This window comes from Gordionus sp. m RMFG-2023, chromosome 2, assembly GCF_954871325.1.
Source record: "Gordionus sp. m RMFG-2023 chromosome 2, tfGorSpeb1-WG-v2, whole genome shotgun sequence".
In the NCBI taxonomy this organism is placed as follows: Eukaryota; Metazoa; Nematomorpha; class Gordioida; order Chordodea; family Parachordodidae; genus Gordionus; species Gordionus sp. m RMFG-2023.
In genome coordinates, this window is record NC_088776.1 from 8,849,611 (window position 1) to 8,870,308 (window position 20,698).

A 20,698-nucleotide genomic window follows, 5' to 3' on the forward strand; every position below is an offset into this window, starting at 1 on the left:
AACTTAACATTTTCTTTTAATACGAATTTTATTCTATCTTCATGCATATTTTAATAGACTAACATATTCATATCATTAAAATACATTGAAAGGAATTTGAAATGTCTTTAAATGGCGCCTACTACAGCTGACTTCGATGTATTTACACGATATGAATTTTCAGTCTAGGTTAGTATTTAATGCCTTTAAGTCTTAAAAAATATAATTTTGCTCATATATTTATTTTCCTTCGTTATTGCCGACATCTAGATTTTATTTAAACTTGATAATATTTTCATGATTCATTGTAGATCATTAAAAAAATATATTGCCCAATGTTTTTTAGAAATTTAATTATTTTATATTTTAAAAAGAATAAATAATTTTTATTTATAATATCTGAACTTCCATAAATCATCGTCAATGTATATTTATCGATTTTTTTTAAAAAAATAAAATATATTACTCAAGAGATTCGATTATAATGTTAACTCGTATACTCATAATAGCAAAACAATTGGATTATAATCAAATAATGATTGAAAATAGTAGATAATCTTTCATTTTTCTGAATTTTTATTATCTTTAAAAAAAATCATATAGTACTAATTAAACATATAATTGTCTCTAAATAAGAATATAAGTGTGTATTTATTTTTATTAACTCTATTTCGCGACTTATAAAAAAATTAATGCTTGAATGTTGTGTTGTGTCTGATTTTTTTTTTTAGTTTGAAAGCCTATTTTGAGGGGTTGAATTAAAATATGGTATGAAATTAGCGCCTTATAAATAAAAATATTAGAGTTGTTAAAGTATCTGTATCTAGATACTATTTTTGAGCTATATATCGGTATCTATTTTTTTAACACATTTCGATATAATTTTATTTTACGTTTTTGTTTATTAAAAATAATTATATTTTGAATTAAATTTATTTAATAACAAGTCCGAGTTTATTTGTTTGATTACAAAAACAAACCAGACAAGTTTTATTTTATGCAATAGTTGACGAAAACAAAAAAAAATTTCTTTTCTTTTATTTATATTAATTTTAAAAAAATATATACGTCATAATTTTTAGATCAATATTTCCAGACGATTTCTGAAAAAACTAATAAATAATTTAATATTAGGATTTTTGGGGACACCCCACCCCCATAAGTTGACACTCATCAAATTTTTTTAAAAAATAAGTGCCGGGATTTTAATATGTTTAATTAAAGTGCCCCAGTAGAAAGAGTTTAGTGTGAATAAAAATGTATTTACAGATAAGGAGAATGTTTTATTATTAAAATTTAACGATTATTTATAATCATTTAATTATATATTTTGTATATAAATTATTAAAATCTAACAATCATTACTTTAGTTATTATAAGGAGAATGTTTTATTATTAAAATTTAACGATTATTTATAATCATCTAATTATATATTTTGTGTATTATTTATTAAAATCTGATAATTATTTATAGTCATTTAATTATATATTTTGTATATAAATTATTAAAATCTAACAATCAATACTTTAGTTATTATATTTGTATATAGATGTGCTATCGGCTCAATAAATTTTTGGCTCACTTTAAAATTTGAATTTTAACAATGAAATCCGAAATTGATCATTATGCTGATGACATAATAATAATACCATTCATTAAAAGTGTACATCAATGAAAACAGTTGGGGGCGCCATTTTTATTACCCATATCATTATTAAAAAATTTTAATGAGAGGCCAATTTATTCCTATGCCTGACGCAAACTTTATTAAAGAATTGCCTGATCATCGAGATAATAAGGAAGCAAGTTATAAATATGATAGTAGTTTTTAACATAAGAATAATTACTATATGTGTTACCAAAATGGGGGGTCCAGCTGATTAGCATTAAACGACGCTTTCAAATACATTATTATTAATGCATCGTCAGTCTAGGCATTATATGTTATTGCATTATGCACACCTTGCCTTGCATAAGTATAATAAAAGTTATCTCTATATAGATACATTTGTAAAACCTATTTGTATATAGATCCATTTTTAAACGATGTATCTATATATAGATCCATTAAAAAAAATTAAGATTACCCAAAAACCATAAATCTTAACGGACCAATTATATGCCTCGCCGCGTTCTATAATTTTACGTTTAATACTATTTTTGGGTGGTTTGCCCATTTTATATATGTCCATAATTGACCTCCTAGCTCAACCATCTTACAGAAGTGTCATCCCATCTTGAAGTCAATTTGTTTATTTTCCATTTATATTCGCAAATTCAATTTTTATTTGTCACAAATTATGATTTTTTTTTAAAAAAAAAGAAAATATCATCCATCATCATCATAAATCCATTTATATTTTATTACATTTTTTTATTTATATTAATATCGAATTATTATTATTTTTTAGTTTGTCCTTGAAATATAGCGGCTTTGGCTATAATTTTAGTTAAGAGAGAGAGAAAAGCATTGAAATTCCTGATTTCAATAGATGAATATATTCACTATCGGTGAGTGATTAATAAATTGTAATATAATAATCTTATATCATCCTTTAATTAATTTTAAGCATAAAAGTTGTCTATGTTACCCCCCCCCCCCCACCCCCCTAAAAAAGCAAAGTCGTTGCATTTCGCGCTACTATGTAAAAAAAATTAAGTTATTTTTAGTAACTTTAAAAATAACATTTGCTCAATAGGTGCTGAGGATGGCAGGTGCAGGAGTCTATTATAATTTAATAGCAAGCTTTTATTTTAAAGTTTGGAATTTATTTAAGGTTTTTTTCTTCTAAACATTAAACAATTATTTTTTAAAGTAGATTAAACAATAATTTTTTTTAAAAAAAGATTTAAATATAAAGTAACGTGAATAATAACGCGTTACTTTAATTTATGGCTTTTAAAAAAAAGTAACTACCTAGTTTTTTGAGAAAAAAAGTGTAAAGATTTTTCTTTTGTAACTTATCCAATAACATCACTTAGTGTTGTTAAAAGGCTCGTTTTGAGCCGATTTTTAAAAACGGCTAACTCAATATCTTAGCCTAAAAAAGTATTGCCTAAGGCTCTATATTTTGTTAATAGATGTCTAGATCTTTATATCATATATGATCAAAATCTTCAGGCTTAAGTAATATTTTCTAAATAAAATATTGAGTTAGCCGTTTATAAAAATTGGCTCAAATCGAGCCGTTATCATTCATTTCGATATACAAATTTACAGATTTTTTTTTAATAAAAATAGAATTATTATTCACGTTTTCTCTTGTCTTATCCTTAAAATCAGAAATATAATTTATGAAACTATAGGCCATGAGTTAATGTGAGTATCCAGTGGCGTAGCCATTATTTATCCCAGTGTTTTGGAGAGAATAAAGAAATATTGACCATTAATAAAATACATTTTTTTAATTCTATTTCATATATTTCTTAATAATTTACTAGTATAGAATTTAGATTTTAATTTTAAATGTTTCATTCAATAAATCAATCATGACGTTTCAAAATGTTCTCTTTAAGATTTTACGGGCAAATCTGACAATATCTATTTCACGGAACCTAAAAGCGCGTATTTTAAATCGAGTATCTAGAAAAATTGTATTTTATGTTTTTTAATACTTTTACCTTATAAAATTGGTATAAAATCAAAAAAAAAGCATATTATATTATTTTTTTTTGTAGCATATTAAATTGTCATTTATAAATAAAATTTTACCTACAAAATAGAGTCAAAAAAACTGAAATATTTTAAAAAATGCCAAGAAAATAATTTAAAAAAATGAATCCAGAAAATTAATTTTTTTTTTCAATATCTTGAACCTTCCACTTTTAAAAAGGGTTAGGGTTCAGCAAAAAACACGAGAGTTTATGTTCACTTCCCTATATTTTTTTAACCTATTGTATGCTTAGTATGGAAACTTATTCAAATGAAATTTCAGTGATTTTCAATTTTTTATTAAATCATCATTCTGCATAAGTGGACGATTTGATTTTTACAAAGCTTGATTGGTTAAAGTTTTTTTTTAATAGTTAGACCATTCCCCAATCAAAGTGACGATGATTTTAAATATTTGGGAGGGGCCTCCTTTGATGGTAAAATTTTGATCGTATTTCCGTCCATTTCGACATCATTATTAATACGAATTTTATGCTGGTAATTATTCTATTTATCCATTTATTTAATGTATAATTTTAATTTACAACTATTAAATATACCAATCAGAAAAGTGAACGAATTTACGATCAAATGACTTTTCGATCATGGCTAGGCAAATCAAATATTTAGAATCTTGCTGCATACAACTGATGCACCAAATAGTCCCATATACTGAAAAATTATATATATTTATCTTAGATAAAATAAATTTATATTTGGGCCAAGATTTTACTAATTTGATTCCCTCTTTATTTTTATTAATGTTTTATCAGAATTTATTTAATACTTTTCTTTGTTGGTTTTATGATATGATAATAATAAACAAATATATAGTTATTGTCCAACTCAAGCAAATTTCCGTTACAACGGTTGATTTATTTAAATTTCTATTCGTCTATTATTAAATGACCTGTCAGTGACGGGTAATTATTGAAAAGGATTTAATTCTATTAAAAACTAATCTAAACCATAACCCATACCTCTCAGATCTTTAAATGGCCCTATATATCCCTCCAACCTTTAATCCTACTTCTTATTTTAGATAGTTGTTTAATTTTAAATATATTTAATTCAATTAAAAAAAATCCCCTTAGTTGAACATTCCTTGAGTTGAACGAAATATCGAAATTATTTTTCTAAATGTCATAATTAATCATTATTTATGATAGGTTATAAAGAGAAACTATGTTCGATTCACTATCTGTTGTATTACACGCATGCTATCACTTCATGGGTAAATTTAATATCTTTTATACCTTATTTAAATTACTAATTAAAACTAATGTATGTCGTAAAGGGTTTGCCAATTCAGGGCTACGCTTCATTGACCCTAGTTTTTAGCAAATTTAAAAAAACTTAAATTATTTATAGAATGAGATCTTATTTTGCCGGAAGCATATTTCAGAATGAACAGGGTAACTACCCTGAAAATCTCGTTCATTTTCGCTCTAAATTTTTAAATTTATACGAAGAATCTGTATATATGTTTGTCGTATTGGGATATGGAATTCGAGATCTCTCAATTTTAAATCATTTACTGAGATCGTAAATGTATCCCAAGACATCTTTAGAGTATCCACACGAATTAGTGTTGTTAAACGGCTCTATTTAGCCGATTGTAAATTAAGATTTCAGCCAAAATATTTTTACGTAAACCTCTAGATTTCGCCAATAGCTGCTCATACCTTTCTGCCATCTATGAGCAAGATCTCCGTGCTTGCGTAATATTTTTTTGGATAAATTTTGAGTTAATCGTTTTACTATGTTATATATTTCGCCACAAATTGGCTCTAACTGTGAATGCCGGATGAATCTGTTGAAAAATACCTTAATTTTATATCCGTTTTTATATATAAATTAAGGAAAAAACAATATTTTATGACCAAAATCAATACATATAGCAATACTATTCCGGCAGAATAAAGTCTTTCAAAATTTTTCAAAAAAATGTGCGTTACATATTATTAAATTAAAAAAAAATATAAACACGGATCAGCTGAACCCTTACGTTATATTTATAACGAATAGTGTATTATTTTCTATAAGAAAAAAAGTAAAAGTAACGCGCTTTACAGAGTAACTGTATCGCATTACTTTTTTAAAAAGGTTTTTTTACACAATATAATGCCGATTTATTTTTAAAGGGAAATCGAATGTGGAGATTCTCCGTTGGTTTATTTCTGGTTCAAATGACTAAAAGTTTACGATTAACTGCGATATACGGATTTTCCTCCAGCGTCACTATACTCATATTCGGTGCAATCATTGGTAAATGGATTGATAGAAATCCAAGATTCAAAGGTGAAATCAATAAATAAGTTTTTTTTGAATAATATTGAGATTTTTGCCATTTTTATCCATATCGAAAATCAAAATTTGCTTTTGATATACAAGTAGTAATTATACCGGCCCAAACAATGATTATATTAAATATACACAGCTCAAATTAAATTTAAAATTTTAATATATATTTTAAACATAATTTCATGTCATTAAAGATATGAAGGTTGTTAAAATTCCCAATACTTCGAGTTTTTAATTAAAATAAAATCGGAATGCAGTTCTATATTTATAAATTTTTTTTATATATTATAATGTTATACAATGTTTAAGTTGCCAAGCTAGCCCTATTTTTTCAAAATGGGTTGCTTTCATTTTGCGCCACCATATTCGCCATCGCTTTCATGTTCTCCAGAAAGTACGAAAAATTTAACGGTCCAAATATTGATTACGTATTAATGTTCCTGATATTGGTCTCGGCGGTGTTAGCTGACGTGGCCGGAATGGTATCTCAAATCGTGATAGGCAAGGATTGGGTCGTTATAATAGCCCGTGAAAATAATTTGAACCTAGCCAGTTAAGTATTGTAAAACTATCATTCTTGAATATTGAAAAACTAAGATTAAAGTCACCGTTTATATAACCGGGGATAGTTTTAATCAGATGGTAGACAATTTGATTATACCTAACACTGTTACTTTATGGGAGTTGTATTTTTTTTATTATTTAAATATGCCTTTTGATTAATTTTTTTAATACCCTAACTCAACCGAATGATTTATACCTCTTGAAAATCTGAGTTTAAAATTTTTGGAGACAAGGAGATTAATTAAAAGTGGTGGATATTAAATTACATTTTTTTTTGTATAAAAAAATTATCAGATAAAACTTATCCGAATAACGAACAATATTAATAAATCAATAAAAGAAACGGAATTTATAATGCTTTTTATTTTTTTCATTTTTAAAAAAAAATTTAGTATATTAAAAAGGAAACAGATCTTTAAAAAACATATACTCTATAAATGACAATAACAAAAAGGATTCATTATTATTAATATAACGAAATAATTACTCTGAAAGCTTTTTTTTACACCTTGAGTTTATATTTTTTACATTATATTTATACCTCATTATAAAATAATTAATTTATCAAGGATTGAACGCCACGTTAAAACGCATCGATCTGTTGACCAACATTTTGACGCCCTTGTTTGTGGGTCAAATTCTAAATTTAGTCTCCTTCCTTACAGGGGCTAGCATCGTTGCAGGATGGAATATCGTTTCCATGGTATTCGAATACGTTTTACTCCACAAAATATATTACGCTGTTCCGCGTTTAGCATTCAAAACGAATATAGCCGTGGATGAATTACCGCCTCAGGATGTGGCTGTAAATGGTGTTCCGCTGGTTAAACGGGTCGGTGACGAAAAGAAAATAGAGGAAGGACACGATATGACCACGGAAATTTCAAAAAAACATGACGAAGTGAAGCCAAAGGGGCTGCGTAAAAAGGATGGCAGCGAGATTGTTGGTAAGAATGGAAAAAATTCGGAGGAAATAATTTCCACGGTTGAAAAAAATGATCCACAAGTGATTTCTAGTTCGAAACTATATAATGATCTCAGCTTGAAAAAAAATGGCGAAGATTTCGTAAAGGAGCCCTTGATAGATAAGTCCCAGACAAAATCTAGTATTTTTTTAAAAATTTACTTTTTACATTATGATATCAACTTTATGCTGACTCTTATCCACTTATTATAAACCAAGAAAAATTTTAAAATCAATATTTTAGTGTATTGCTTACATGTGTGTATTTTAAATTAACTATATATTAAAGGTCCGCACCGGCCATTGAAGATCTTTGAAAAATTAGCCTGGTTGAGCCCCGTTAAATATTTTTGTATAAATTCCTCCTTGGCCCGTTATAATTTTTTATTAGGGGAAAAAGACATAAATTTTTCTATATCCAGCCCGGTCAAAAAATACTTTCTCCAAGTTATTTGGTTGTAAAATCTTTTTTCCCCTTGAAACTGGGCCGACCTCTACTAATAACATATTTTCTACTTGTAATGTATTTTAAACTTTAAGATTTAAGTAATATAGTACTTTATCAAATAAACGAATATATTATTTATTTATACTCTCACAATAAGACGATGTTATAAAAGATTTCCAAAAACCTGAACAATTAAAAGATCCCAATCTCACATCTACTACCGATGTTGAACAAATAGAGATTCAACCCAAAAAAAATAACACAAAGAAAATAGAGTAACTAAAATAATTTATTTTAAATATTACAACGTATAATTTAAATTAGTTTTTTGAGACAATTCAAAGATTCTGTGGATGGATGGAAATTGTACATGGGCCAAAAGGTTAAATACGCGGGGTTTTCGTTGGCTCTGCTTTACTTAACTGTTATAGGATTTGATTCAATTACTGTCGGTAAATATTTTCGCCACCTTTTCTTTTCTATCTCTTTAATTTTACAATTTATTATATTGAAGGTATGTGCATGTGCACAAGTATTTACCTTGTAAATTATTACTAAACTTAAAGTGTATTAAAAATTTGAAGAATATCATTTTTAAACTTTACGTTATGCCCAAATTTTTAATAATATGATATCCGGATGTGAAATCCAATGGGGGAGGATATCTCGATTTTTAAATTATTTATTAAATTTTGAATTGGAAAAATGGCCAAAAATATATTCCACCATATATAGATTAGTGAATTCGAGTACCTTCCCCTATGAATTTCACACAATTTTTGCCATAAACATTTGTATATTTTTTTAAAAAATTTATAACGAGAAATCTATACAATTAAATATAAATTTAAGAGCACTTCAAATAAAAAATTATTGCATTGCAATTAATGTTAAACGGCACTATCTGAGCCAATTTAAAATAAACGATTAACTTAATATTTTATCCAGAAAAATATTGCCTAAGAAGTCTTGAGATTTCGTTAATAGATGTCCAAACCTTCGTGCCACCTATGGACAAAATCGTCAGGCTTGACCAATATTTTTTTATATAAAATATTTAGTAGCCGTTGTTAATAAGCTCAAATCGAGCCATTTAACAAGATTCAGATTTTTCAAATTTAAAGAATCCTCCCCCCCCCCACCCCATGGATTACATATACTGTTGCGATATATATAGTATATAAATATATAATAAGATTAAATGTTAGAAAGATAAGTTATGGTTAATTAAAGGTTTGCGAGATATGGGTTAGGTTTGTCAAATCTGATAGACCATGTGATTAAAAATAATTTTCTTGAGTTGGACCGTAATCTAAATATATATACTATACAATCGAGGTCTTAATTTTAATATTCCTTGCTATATTTTTTTTTAAACTATACATAAATTTCTCTCTGCCTTTTCAGGTTTGGGAAGCCGGAAATAAATATCATAGGCTTCAAATCATCATTTAAAATTAGATTCATTGACTCGTGAAGAAGATTTGGAAATTTAGTCAAAAATAATTTGGTTCGACTTATAGAATCGCCGAATGTATTTATTTAATAAAATTAAGATAGGGAAATTCATTTTAAATTTATAAACACAACCCAACTGAACAAAAAATGATGAATTAATTAAAGATTTTTGAATCTTGTATTTAGGTTACGCTTACTCACTGCATGTATCAGAAGCGGTTCTCGGTTGCATGATAGCATTAGGAGCCTTGACAGGTATTATTGGTACTTTTATCTACCCTGTGATGAAAAATAGATATGGGTCAATTACATCGGGCATTTTCGCTATAATGCTACAAGTTAATCAGTGCCTTACTTATTTTTTATGCATTAATTTGTTGTTCCTCGCTTTAAAAATTATATAAATTTAAAATGAATAATTAAGGTTCATTTATGCCCTTATCAAAATTATATTTAATATGATTTCCTTATTTAAATAAAGCTAAGTTGCCTAGTTTTCTGCCTGGTATCGATCTGGCTTCCTGGATCCCCTTGGAAACCAGGATTCATATTTCAAGACCTAAAAGAATCATTTGCAAAATCATCCGACTTAAAAAATTCGTCAAATGAATTCAAATTAATACCAAAACATACATTCGAGGGCGTACCAGAGCTTGATTTTCCCCATCAAAATCATGAATTAGACGTCAATTTCAATCCATTAAATATACCAGATGGCAAAGAGAGGAACTTATCGAACCGTAGATCAATCCTCGCTGAAAAGACTGATAATTTCCAATTGTATCGTATGGAGAGAAGTCTCAAAATAAATGAATCTAAAATTTTGCTCAAAAACAATAAGAAATATTTGCATATCGGCGTATTTCTATTCGGGATAGTAGCATCCAGAATAGGTTTATTATAAAAAAAATTATATATTTCAATCATGGTATCCTGGTTTTAAAATAGGGGTTTATACAAGTTTCGTGGGGAAACTTTTCTCTTCATAATCCCTCTTGGCAAACTTTCGATCCTATTTTACTGGTATTAAGACTTAAATATTGTGATAAATGGGTCACTTAAGTTATTATTCCTTTCTTTCACATATTATTTGTTGTTATACCCTTTATATTTTACTAATCATTCAATTATAAGTTACATAGTATTGCTTTAAATTTTTCAAAAATATGTTATATTTTTTTAAAAAAATCGATTCATGGATTTTTTTTAAAAATTTTAAAGCCATTAACCAAGAGTTTAATTACATTTTATTATGGAAAATTAAATTATCGTTTAAGAAATAGTAGATTAAACTTTTTGAAAATAATAATAAATTCGGTTTTTTATTTTATTTGATAATTAAATAAAAAAATAAGAAGCATATTTTTTGCAATAAATTTTCCCAGAAATTTCAAAAAAACATAAATTCTGATTTAGTTTTTTTGCCTGAGAGGCGACCCATATATTTTAGTTTTATATCAAATGTAAATTATTTATGCGTTTAAAGGTTTATGGATGATAGATCTTACAATCAATCAAATAATGCAAGAGTCTGTAGTTGAATCCCAGAAAGGTGTGATAATGGGGGTTCAGCATTCGTTGACCATGATATTTGAGATAATTAAATATTCAGCCGTTATATTGTTACCTAAGCCTCAAACTTTTGGTTGGCTAGTCATTTTATCGTTCTGTTCTATATGCGCTAGTCTTATATGTTTCTGCAAATATGCTTATCAAGCTAAAAAAGGTCACCTAAGGCTCGAGGATTCTATTGATGATACTCAGAATGTCCCTATCTGTTCGTGTTTTCAGAGAAAAAAAAGAGACATTTCCATGAATGTCAACAATAAACGTCCGTCAAGACAAGATATACCCTTTTCAAAAACAAATAGCTATATATTGTTACCCAAATGTGGAAGTTCAAGCAAAAAATTGATCTCACCTACTCCCAGGCCACTAAATCCAAAATCGGGTGATTATAGTACCCCTATAACTAAAGAAAGGATATACGTAAATGACGGTGAGAGGCATGTGATGGGAAATAGTCAACTAGAAGGAATCTTAACTCCTGTTTACAACACCGTCATGACAAAACCTTTTGAGCATTCAGAAGATGGTACGCCAATGAAAACCAACCATGATTTGGATGCAAAGAGAGATTATCATGCCCTGAAGCATCTCGGCAAATGATATTATTCACAATTATACATATCTCTCACTATTATCGCACATATAATTTTTTCTAATCAATATTTTTTACATCGCATATTTGTGATATTTTTGCCCAAGTTTTAGATTCTCTAAATATTTTTAAAATACTCGTTAAAACGTACAAATTTTTTCTACATCCGTTCATATATTTTTTTTGCATCCATCCATATTATTTTATACATATCACCTATTCTATTTATTAAAAATATTGTAAACATTTCAAAATAGAAACAACAAAATTTGCTAAATTTATTGAACTTTTCTTTTATAAATTAAATAAATTGCAATTTAATATTTCACATTATTTAATAACAAAATATACCCGACTGTGTCTCTCAATTAAGTATATGAATACTATAAAACATTACATAATACTATTATACTATGGCACAAAATAAAATATAGTAGTTGTTTCAAGTAATCATTGACATAGGTAGAAATTAGAAAATTCAAGCAGATTGCGGGGTAGCGTTAATTCTTTTGGGATGGACTATAACAGTTTCCCAGGGTGTTACCCCTCTGACACTGTATTCAGGGATATCATAATAAACATCGGTATACAACTCTTTCAAAGGGGGTTCTGGGTCGGCCATAGCTTTATTCGTGTCTTTCTCTATTTCTTTCTTAATGTCGGTATCAATTTTCTATTTTTTAAAAAAAAATAATTAAATGGCATTAAATTATATTTTTTAAAAAAATATATATTTTACTTTTAACTCTTCAACCGTGACTAGATTGCTTGATAAGATTTTATCTTTGAAAGAGGTTATGGGATCTCTTGTTTGTCTGACTTCTTGAATTTCGTCTCTCGTTCGGTAGCTAATTTTTAAAAAATTACGTGGTCACTAAATGAATATAGAGAAGAGATGAATAATAATTTTAAAAAAATCAAATGGTTTACATAATTAACTTATAGGCACAACACAATTTTTCCATTAAGGACGAAAGATAATTTGGTAAAGAGAAGCGCGTTGATGGAAGTAAGGGACCAAGGGCTCGAGGAAGGCCCCATGATATGAGAGAAATGGATTTCACAAATAGTGATGCTCAGGCTCGACAAAAATGGGGAAGAAATTGATTTACGCGGGTAAATGTAAAAATCGGCATGGAACAGAGAAGAGTACATTAAATGGGAGAAAGAATCAAGTCGCCATAACATTCCGACCTTTCAAGAAAGGTGGCAGGACTCCTTTCCGGACTACAATCATCAAGTTGAAATTACAAAAAAAATAAATATTCCTTTTTTTAAACTTATCTGATATTGATTCACTTCATAACTACCACTCTAGGGAGCTTTAAAAGTTCTGATGATTGCAATGACGAAAATACAAGACCACGAGGAAAGTTTTTTTTATTAAAAAAAATATATCAATAGCGATATGTAAATCCAACTTAATCTCAAAGACCCAAAATATTTAAAGCTATCTAATAAATTCGGGCCAGGCAATTTGAGCGAAATCGGGCGGTTGGCCAATTTATGCAAAATATATTTGCGCCGAGCCAATCCGTGATAAAGGAAGCTCTCTTCGCAAGAGTAAATTGTGTGGGCAACCTGTATAAAATATTATTATTTGCCGGGATAAAAATAATACAATTAATATTTGACTGTATACATGTCGAATTTTGTATTTTCAAAAACAGATGATGAACTATCTAGACCCTTTATAAATATTAAATCCGCCTAATAAAAATTACATATTTATAACTTTAGTAAAGCACAGCAGTTGTCCGACCGACTTTTCAACTAGTCTAAATCACGAAATCATTTTCTATTCACAGATCTATAATCTTTCAATTTGCAAGTAATTCATTCATAAGAATAAATATTTGAAGGAGGGGGTGAGGTATAGAGAAATGACATACCTCAGTAATTGAAATATGGGATATTACAAGATAGTAAAAAATGAAAAAATTTCAAACAACACCAATAAATCTAAATAATTATTAACCCTAAATCTCGCACGTACTTGTCAAAAGAATAGTGACTTTTTACGAGATAAGTTTAAAAAAAGGCTACGGGCGAAATGAGATAAAATGATATAATTAAATGACCTCATAGATTATAATTTTATGCATCAATTAAAATTGAATAAAAATTAGAAAATATGAACATCGAAAACCGCGCTAAGATAAAAAAAATATATACAAGAATTAAGAAATTATCTAATTTAATAGTACTACATATTTTTTAAATTGAGACGTATTTTTATGATATTAATGGAAATGTGAAAAATAGACAAAAGTTGTGATGCACATTATTTTATTTGGAATAAAATGCAAAAAAATCTTTAATTTGGATTCAATATAAATAAACTATTCCTCTCTAAATTTCCATCATAATACAATTCAATGCCGTGACATATTTTTTTATCTTTAGCAACAAGATGAATCTGTGGGGTAATGAGAGCCAACTTATGATATACTATGAAGATTGGCGTAAATTAACATCAATTAATTCAAAATAAAAAAAAATATGATATATCATATTCTAATCATCTACACGTTGTGCATACTTACCTTGTTCCTGGGTCACTCATACTATGGCCGTGATACCGATAAGTTGCCACCTCCATGACAATCGGCCCGGCCCCACTCAAACAATGTTGCTTGGCGAATCGCGTGGCTTCTCTGACAGCTATAACGTCCATGCCATCGGCCCAAATTCCAGGAATATAATCGCCTCTGGTGTAATAATCAGTGCTGGCAGAGGCCCGTTCAACGCTCGTGCCCATGCCTGTAATATGAGATGTATTTAGTATCTATCAATGATGTATATACTACTAAATTGGCGAGTCATTAAGAGTCCATACATAAGAGTAAGCTATAGAGCCATTTTATGGTTTGCACGCCGAATAATTATCCTTTTTTATATTATATGAATGCACATTAATTAATGCCATTTAACTGACGTGCAAACCACAAAATGGCACTTAGATGACCCCTCTCTATGGACACTTTTAGATGCATTTAATGTATGAAACGTCAATCTAGTAGTATAATTAAGATGTTATAAAATTTATCGATTTTTTTAAAAAATATTACGAAATATTTAAAAAAAAATATATATACCAAATCCATTATTTTCGCACACGAATATGCAGGGCAAGCTCCAAAGCTTGGCTATGTTAAATGCCTCGTATATTTGACCTTGATTGGCGGCCCCGTCTCCGTATAGAGTAACGCACACCTTGTTTCTTTCTAAATACTTGTGGGCTAAGGCGATGCCGGCTCCTAAAGGAACCTATAGCAAGTTTTTTTTTTCATTTAAAAGAAATTAACATACTATTAGATTGTTTTATCCGTTATCCAATAAAATTTGTCTAATCTAAAGAGTCGAATAGCTAAATACTAATAAGTATTCAATCCTTTACTTACCCAACATAGCAAATATTCAAAACGACCTATACTTCACATATTGGCTTAAAATAAAATAAAAATTAGACCAATATTTAAGCTTTATTATCATGTTGCTCTAACAATGACTAACCTTTTTTGATGAATTAGTTAGCGATATAATGAAAGAGTAAATACTTAATTGGATTCATCAATTATCTATAAATAAATATCCAAAATATTTTGCTCAATCTCACGAAACACATATTAAATCATTGACAGATGTACAATTAACTAATAGCCGATACAAATTTTATATTAGTATAGGACCGAATCTGGGGTCGGGTCTTAAATAAATTTATTAAATGGCTTATCACATCAAACAAAACGATATAATTTTTTTTACAAGATTTTAAAAAAAAACTCCATGATATCATCATTACCTTGTTACCCTCTAAAAAATAAATTTTCATACCAAACAATTGGAAAAAAAAACTTAATTACCTGGGCTCCTACTATTCCGTTACCGCCATAAAAATTGTAATTGTACATGTGCATAGAGCCGCCTTTTCCCTGAGATATGCCATTGGCTTTGCCCATAAGTTCGGCTAGAATCTTATAACCGGGAACACCTCGAGTATAGCACCATCCGTGAACGCGATAGGCCGAAATAACTGAATCGTCTCTGTCTATGGACCCTTCTATGCCCACGCAACATGCTTCCTTTAAAATGGGTAAAAAATAATAAGAAAGAATATTAGTATAGACTAGTCACATTGATAAATCACATTCTTAAAAAAGGTAACTAGTTCTTACAGTTGCATTGCAAGTTAATTTATAATTATTTGTATAACCTCATCATTTTTATTATAGATTTTTTTTTTATTTAAACAAAATAATTTTTTGATTAAATTTTAATCAAAGACATTTATTATGAAAATAAAATAAGGAAATAACTGCACCGAAAAAATTTATAAATCTGGGGTTAATAAATTTTTATGATATTAACAATATAAACTACTATTTTCAAAATTGGTGCCCTAAAACGCGTGCTATCCAAAAATAAGCTTCCCTAGATTAAACAAACATTCTACGAGAGCGCTAGAATAAACAATGAGTTTAAATTTAGGAAATCATAAAAATAAAGATAGGGAGTGAAAATATATATAAATATTTAACATGCTTTAAAAAGTATCATGAAACATGACTAGCTACCTTTATTGTTACATTTCAAAAAATATATTTTTCAAAAGCAACTAGAGTTTTTCGTAAAGAGTTATTTTGAAAACAGAGAATATTATAAGGCAAAATCAGTCTTAAAAAAAATATGAGAAGAAATAAGTGGGAAGTATTAAAGTAAAGTTACGTTTGGCTAGCATTTAGCAAAGCAGAAATAACAGTCAAATATTAAAAAAACTATATATAATATTTAAAGACGTGCCAATTTTTAATGTCAGATCAGCCCAAACATTCATGCAAAAAAAATCGGATAATGACCAAAACCAATAGTTTTAAATTTTCCAATTCGATGTAGTGGAAAAATTTCATAGAAAAAAGTATATTCATTATTTTTTCCATTTTTTTAAATGTAGAAATCAGAGACCTGCATGCCCGGCCATGGTACCCGGGGCGGGCCTGAAATTTTTTTTAAAAAATATCCGAGCCGGGAGCATGAAAAAGTTATTTTTTAAATTACCCGGGCCGGGCCGTAAAATTTTTAAAAAATTTTTACAACATGAATTATTATATACGACAATTAGATATGGTTATAATGATTATATATAACTATGATTAATATAATGTTGGGTGAAAGTTAACACTAGCTAACACTCACTCATAGTATCTATTACATAATATAATTATAGTTTTGTTGCCATGGAATAAATACGCAAAAAAATAATAGGTAATATACATTATTATATAATATATGTTATATTTTTTATTAATTAAAATATTAGTTTTATTTTTTTTATAAATACAATTAATATAGTATATTCTCAAAATATTATTTAAACAAATTTTTTATATTATCAATTTGTAAATATAATAAATACCTGTTTAGAATATATAAAAAATATAGTGTTGTTAAACGGCTCGTTTTGAGCCGATTTTTAAAAACGGCTAACACAATATTTTATCCAGAAAAATATTACGCAAGCCTGAAAATTTTGTTCATAGAAGGAACAAAGCTCTAGACATATAGTATTGAAATTTCGAGGCTTAGTCAATATTTTTCTAGCGAAAATATTGAGTTAGCCGTTTTTTAAAAATCGGCCCAAATCGTCGTTTAACAACATTACCTTATATGCTTGCTTATTAAATGATAATACTCCCAGAAAAATATGATAAAATACCAAAAAGTAAATTTTTTGTATATACTAGGTCGAATATAATTTAAAAAAATTACGAGCCGGGTCTAAAAAAAAAATCCGGGCCGTGCAAATGGTATTTCTGCAGGTCTCTGATAGAAATATTCCCCATAGTGTTATAAAATTTCACATTTTCTAGCATTGTATTAATATATTTTAAAAAGTGGTTGTAAAATTCATTTAAATAAAAATTTACAAAGAGAGATGAGCACATTTAAAAAAGTAAGACATTATATTTAAAAAATATTGATCGAGTAGAATAAAATTAGATTGGTACAGCCAATACAGGCATTTCTACCATGAATGATAGTGGAGGGAGGGGGATATTACAAGATAATGAATGAAATTGAAGGGAGGGGGATATTACAAGATAATGAATGAAATTGAAGGGAGGGGGATATTACAAGATAATGAATGAAATTGAAGGGATAAGTGAAGACATTGTCCTTAGAATAGAAAGGAAAGGGGGTAGGTGGCAAATAAATGTAAAGGGGAAAAATGTATTAATACCACCTTTTTAAGCAATAATGATACTCAAAGCTGATACTAACACAATCCACTAATATCTGATTACTTATTTATAAAAAGCAATATATAAAATAAATCAACGATATTATATCTTTTTTAAATTCATTTATCATTTATGATTAATCTATGAAACTTATAAAAGTAAATTAAATTTAAAGAAAAAAGATATAAAAATTAGGACCTTTTTTTTATCAGTTTAGAAATTTTTTTATGAATTAAAATTATTTTTTAAATCAATGAAAATTATTTAGCATTTTTGAATATTGGCCACTGTTATTGGGTAAAATTGAAAGCATTGGCTGACATCTACTGACTGCTTGTGTACAGGCTCAATACAGTCTACCTCTGAGTTAGATTTCCTTTCTTTTTTTTACTAATTTTGATCATTTTAATTTCCTTTTTAACTTTTTTGATTTTGAGTTAATTGATTACAATTTTCTAATTTATGTTTAAGCAGAGGGAGAAAATATTGTGATTGGTATAGGGGGGTTATAAAGTTTTTGATCCATCTGATATCAGTAATTGACTGATATTAAATTAATATTAGTAAGGGTATAGGAGGAATAGGGGGCTAATGATAATACACGCTAAGCATGCACTGTTTTTTCATGATTTTCATAAATTACTAAGCACGCCAAATTTAAACATTTCAATTTTAAAAGTAGCGCCTTCAAGTTGTAGCTGTGGATATTTGGAATCTTTTTTATTACCATGTAGACATATTTTTAAATATAGAAGATTGAATTGTATTGATCTATATGATCAAAATTTATGTCACCCAAGATGGCAGAGAGATTATTTCATGAATTCTAAAGTTCATATGATTAAGGAAATAATAATAGTAGATTTGCCAATAATATTTATCAGAATGATATTATATCTGATCATAGCATGACAATAAATCAAATTGTCAAAGAAAATTTTTTGTTAGGGGCCATTTTAGCTTATTTGCTTTTTTAATATGTTTTGTCAAATGCATTCTGATTCATTTCAGATGATATTGAGGCTATATTTTGAATGATATCTTTAATTTTTCTAAATTTTTTGTCAGATGACAAAAAATTTTTTTCTTTGACAATATGATTTATTGTCATGCTATGATCAGATATAATCATTCTGATAAATATTATTGGCAAATCTATTATTATTATTATCCTTAGTCATGAACTTTAGAATTCATGAAATAATCTCTCTGCCATCTTGGGTGACATAAATTTTGATCATATAAATCCATACAATTCAATCTTATATATTTAAAAATATGTCTACATGATAATAAATGAGTTCCAAATATCCACAGCTACAACTTGAAGGCGATACTTTTAAAATTGAAATGTTTAAATAATTGTTTAGTTTTTCAAATAAAAAAAAATTAAAATGATAACATTTACATTTGTAAGTTTATTTATTTACTTATATAAAAATAAACATGACGTTTTTGGCCTGCTTAGTAATTTATGAAAATCATGAAAAAACAGTGCACACTTAGCGTGTATTATCATTAGCTGGAATAGGGGGGGGGGTAGAACGAATATCACATGATTTTTTAATCATTATAAATAATGGTTTAAATCAGAAAGGGTTCATTATTGTAATTAGATCAGAGATCAGCAGAACTCTGCTTGAAGCAGGCATTATTTAAAAAGATTGTCCAACCCAGTGGATAAAAAATTTGCTAAATCAGGCTCATATAAAAATAGTATGAAGTTATTCACCAACTCATGATAAAATTTTTGAAAGAAAACAACTAATATAAATTCTCCTTACAAAATTTTAAAAAATCTAGTAACAATCATGGTGTAAAAATATTTTACCCAAGTTGCCTATAGAACCATGCAAACTGTGTTGTTAAATAGTCCAATATGAGCTGATTATAAAAATAGCTCAATTAAGATTTTAGTTTAAATATTATTATGTAAGCCATGATTTGTTCATAGATGACATATGCTTATTTGTAGAACAATAAATTTTTTCATAAACTATACATTCATCTCTACAAAATTAAGAGGGGTGGGCATGAATTATAAATAATTAATTGTTATCAAATATAAATGCAATTTGGTATATACCAGCCCAAAACCTGGAGCTTAAGATATTTTAAAAATTGGACAGGTTTGGCTAGAAAATATGTACAAAATGTTTTCCTTTTAATTAATAGGTATTTCTTCCTTTTGATTAAAATAATCTGCAATTAAAACAAAATAATAAATGATTTTTATTATATTTAACTTTATAAAAATATGTTTATTTAAAATTTTTAGAATAAAAATTTGTGCCAGGCTCAAGCCTAAAGAATAAATAAAAATTTTGGCAAACTTGGGCTTATAAATAAATTGAGTTGCGCTTTGGGGGAAAAAAAATAAAATCTGTAGGTTTCTCTGGTTTTAGTCAATATATAAAAAAAATGAAATTGTAAATTAAGAAATAAAAAAGTGTATTGATAGCATAGTTGATATATGTAGCCTTTTAAAAATAAAATTAACTTGTCCAGAATATAAATGGCAAAATCCTCTAATTTTTTTGTCTTTATATAAATTTCCACATGTGGTTTCCAATCTTCTTATATATTGCATGTCATAATAATATTTAAGGGCTTCATCTCTAGTAACAACTGTTTCTAATGATGGTCCTTTTTCTAATTTGTGCAACTTGAAATCCTAATAAATATCATTTTTTAAAAAAATCATTAATTAATGTTTACTCTCAAATTAAACCGAGCAGATGTTTCTATAGCATAATTATTAATGTTAACTTTCTAAAAAATCAATTTAAGTATAAATTCTTGTAAAATTACGAGTGGCGTGAAGGTATAAGTTTTTAAAAATTTACAGGCCTTTTGCATATTTTTCAATACTAGCATTTACTAGAAAAAAGACAATGGATGTCATTTGTATGACACACTTTATAA

General features: G+C 27.7%; 2 protein-coding genes across 3 annotated transcripts; one reads left to right on the forward strand and one right to left on the reverse strand.

Moving 5' to 3' along the window:
- The first annotated feature begins 33 nt into the window (after nt 1–33).
- Nucleotides 34–11,889, forward strand: LOC135925023 (solute carrier family 40 protein member 1-like). 2 transcript variants are annotated; one of them, XM_065460159.1, is made up of 10 exons: nt 34–168; nt 4,802–4,866; nt 5,777–5,933; nt 6,246–6,488; nt 7,070–7,606; nt 8,070–8,187; nt 8,237–8,364; nt 9,557–9,708; nt 9,852–10,263; nt 10,857–11,888. In XM_065460159.1, the coding sequence occupies exons 3-10, from the start codon at nt 5,786–5,788 to the stop codon at nt 11,537–11,539; spliced, it is 2,421 nt and encodes an 806-aa protein (XP_065316231.1). In that variant the 5' UTR covers nt 34–168; nt 4,802–4,866; nt 5,777–5,785; the 3' UTR covers nt 11,540–11,888. The 2 variants fall into 2 exon arrangements, with proteins under 2 accessions (XP_065316231.1, XP_065316230.1); XM_065460158.1 differs by lacking the exon at nt 34–168 and adding an exon at nt 2,410–2,491 and having other exon boundaries at nt 10,857–11,889.
- On the reverse strand, nt 11,861–20,641 carry LOC135925025 (pyruvate dehydrogenase E1 component subunit alpha, mitochondrial-like). Its single transcript, XM_065460161.1, has 8 exons — nt 20,585–20,641; nt 20,492–20,545; nt 20,274–20,447; nt 15,398–15,616; nt 14,630–14,801; nt 14,078–14,294; nt 12,271–12,379; nt 11,861–12,204 (listed from the first exon to the last, which is right to left on the reverse strand). Exons 1-8 carry the CDS (start codon nt 20,630–20,632, stop codon nt 12,010–12,012), a joined length of 1,188 nt encoding a protein of 395 aa, XP_065316233.1. The 5' UTR covers nt 20,633–20,641; the 3' UTR covers nt 11,861–12,009.
- Between the last annotated feature and the right edge of the window lie 57 nt (nt 20,642–20,698).

What these genes read in the sequence shown, in the direction of transcription:
- LOC135925023 (XM_065460158.1), top strand. An exon ending in CGCATGCTATCACTTCATGG is followed by an intron (nt 4,867 to 5,776) that starts GTAAATTTAATA and finishes TTATTTTTAAAG; the next exon opens with GGAAATCGAATGTGGAGATT. An exon ending in TAAGTCCCAGACAAAATCTA is followed by an intron (nt 7,607 to 8,069) that starts GTATTTTTTTAA and finishes TCTCACAATAAG; the next exon opens with ACGATGTTATAAAAGATTTC.
- LOC135925025 (XM_065460161.1), bottom strand. Translation starts at nt 20,632, where the DNA reads ATGCAAAAGGCCTGTAAATTTTTAAAAACTTATACCTTCACGCCACTC. An exon ending in CTTATACCTTCACGCCACTC is followed by an intron (nt 20,546 to 20,584) that starts GTAATTTTACAA and finishes TTGATTTTTTAG; the next exon opens with AAAGTTAACATTAATAATTA. An exon ending in CTGCTCGGTTTAATTTGAGA is followed by an intron (nt 20,448 to 20,491) that starts GTAAACATTAAT and finishes GATATTTATTAG; the next exon opens with GATTTCAAGTTGCACAAATT.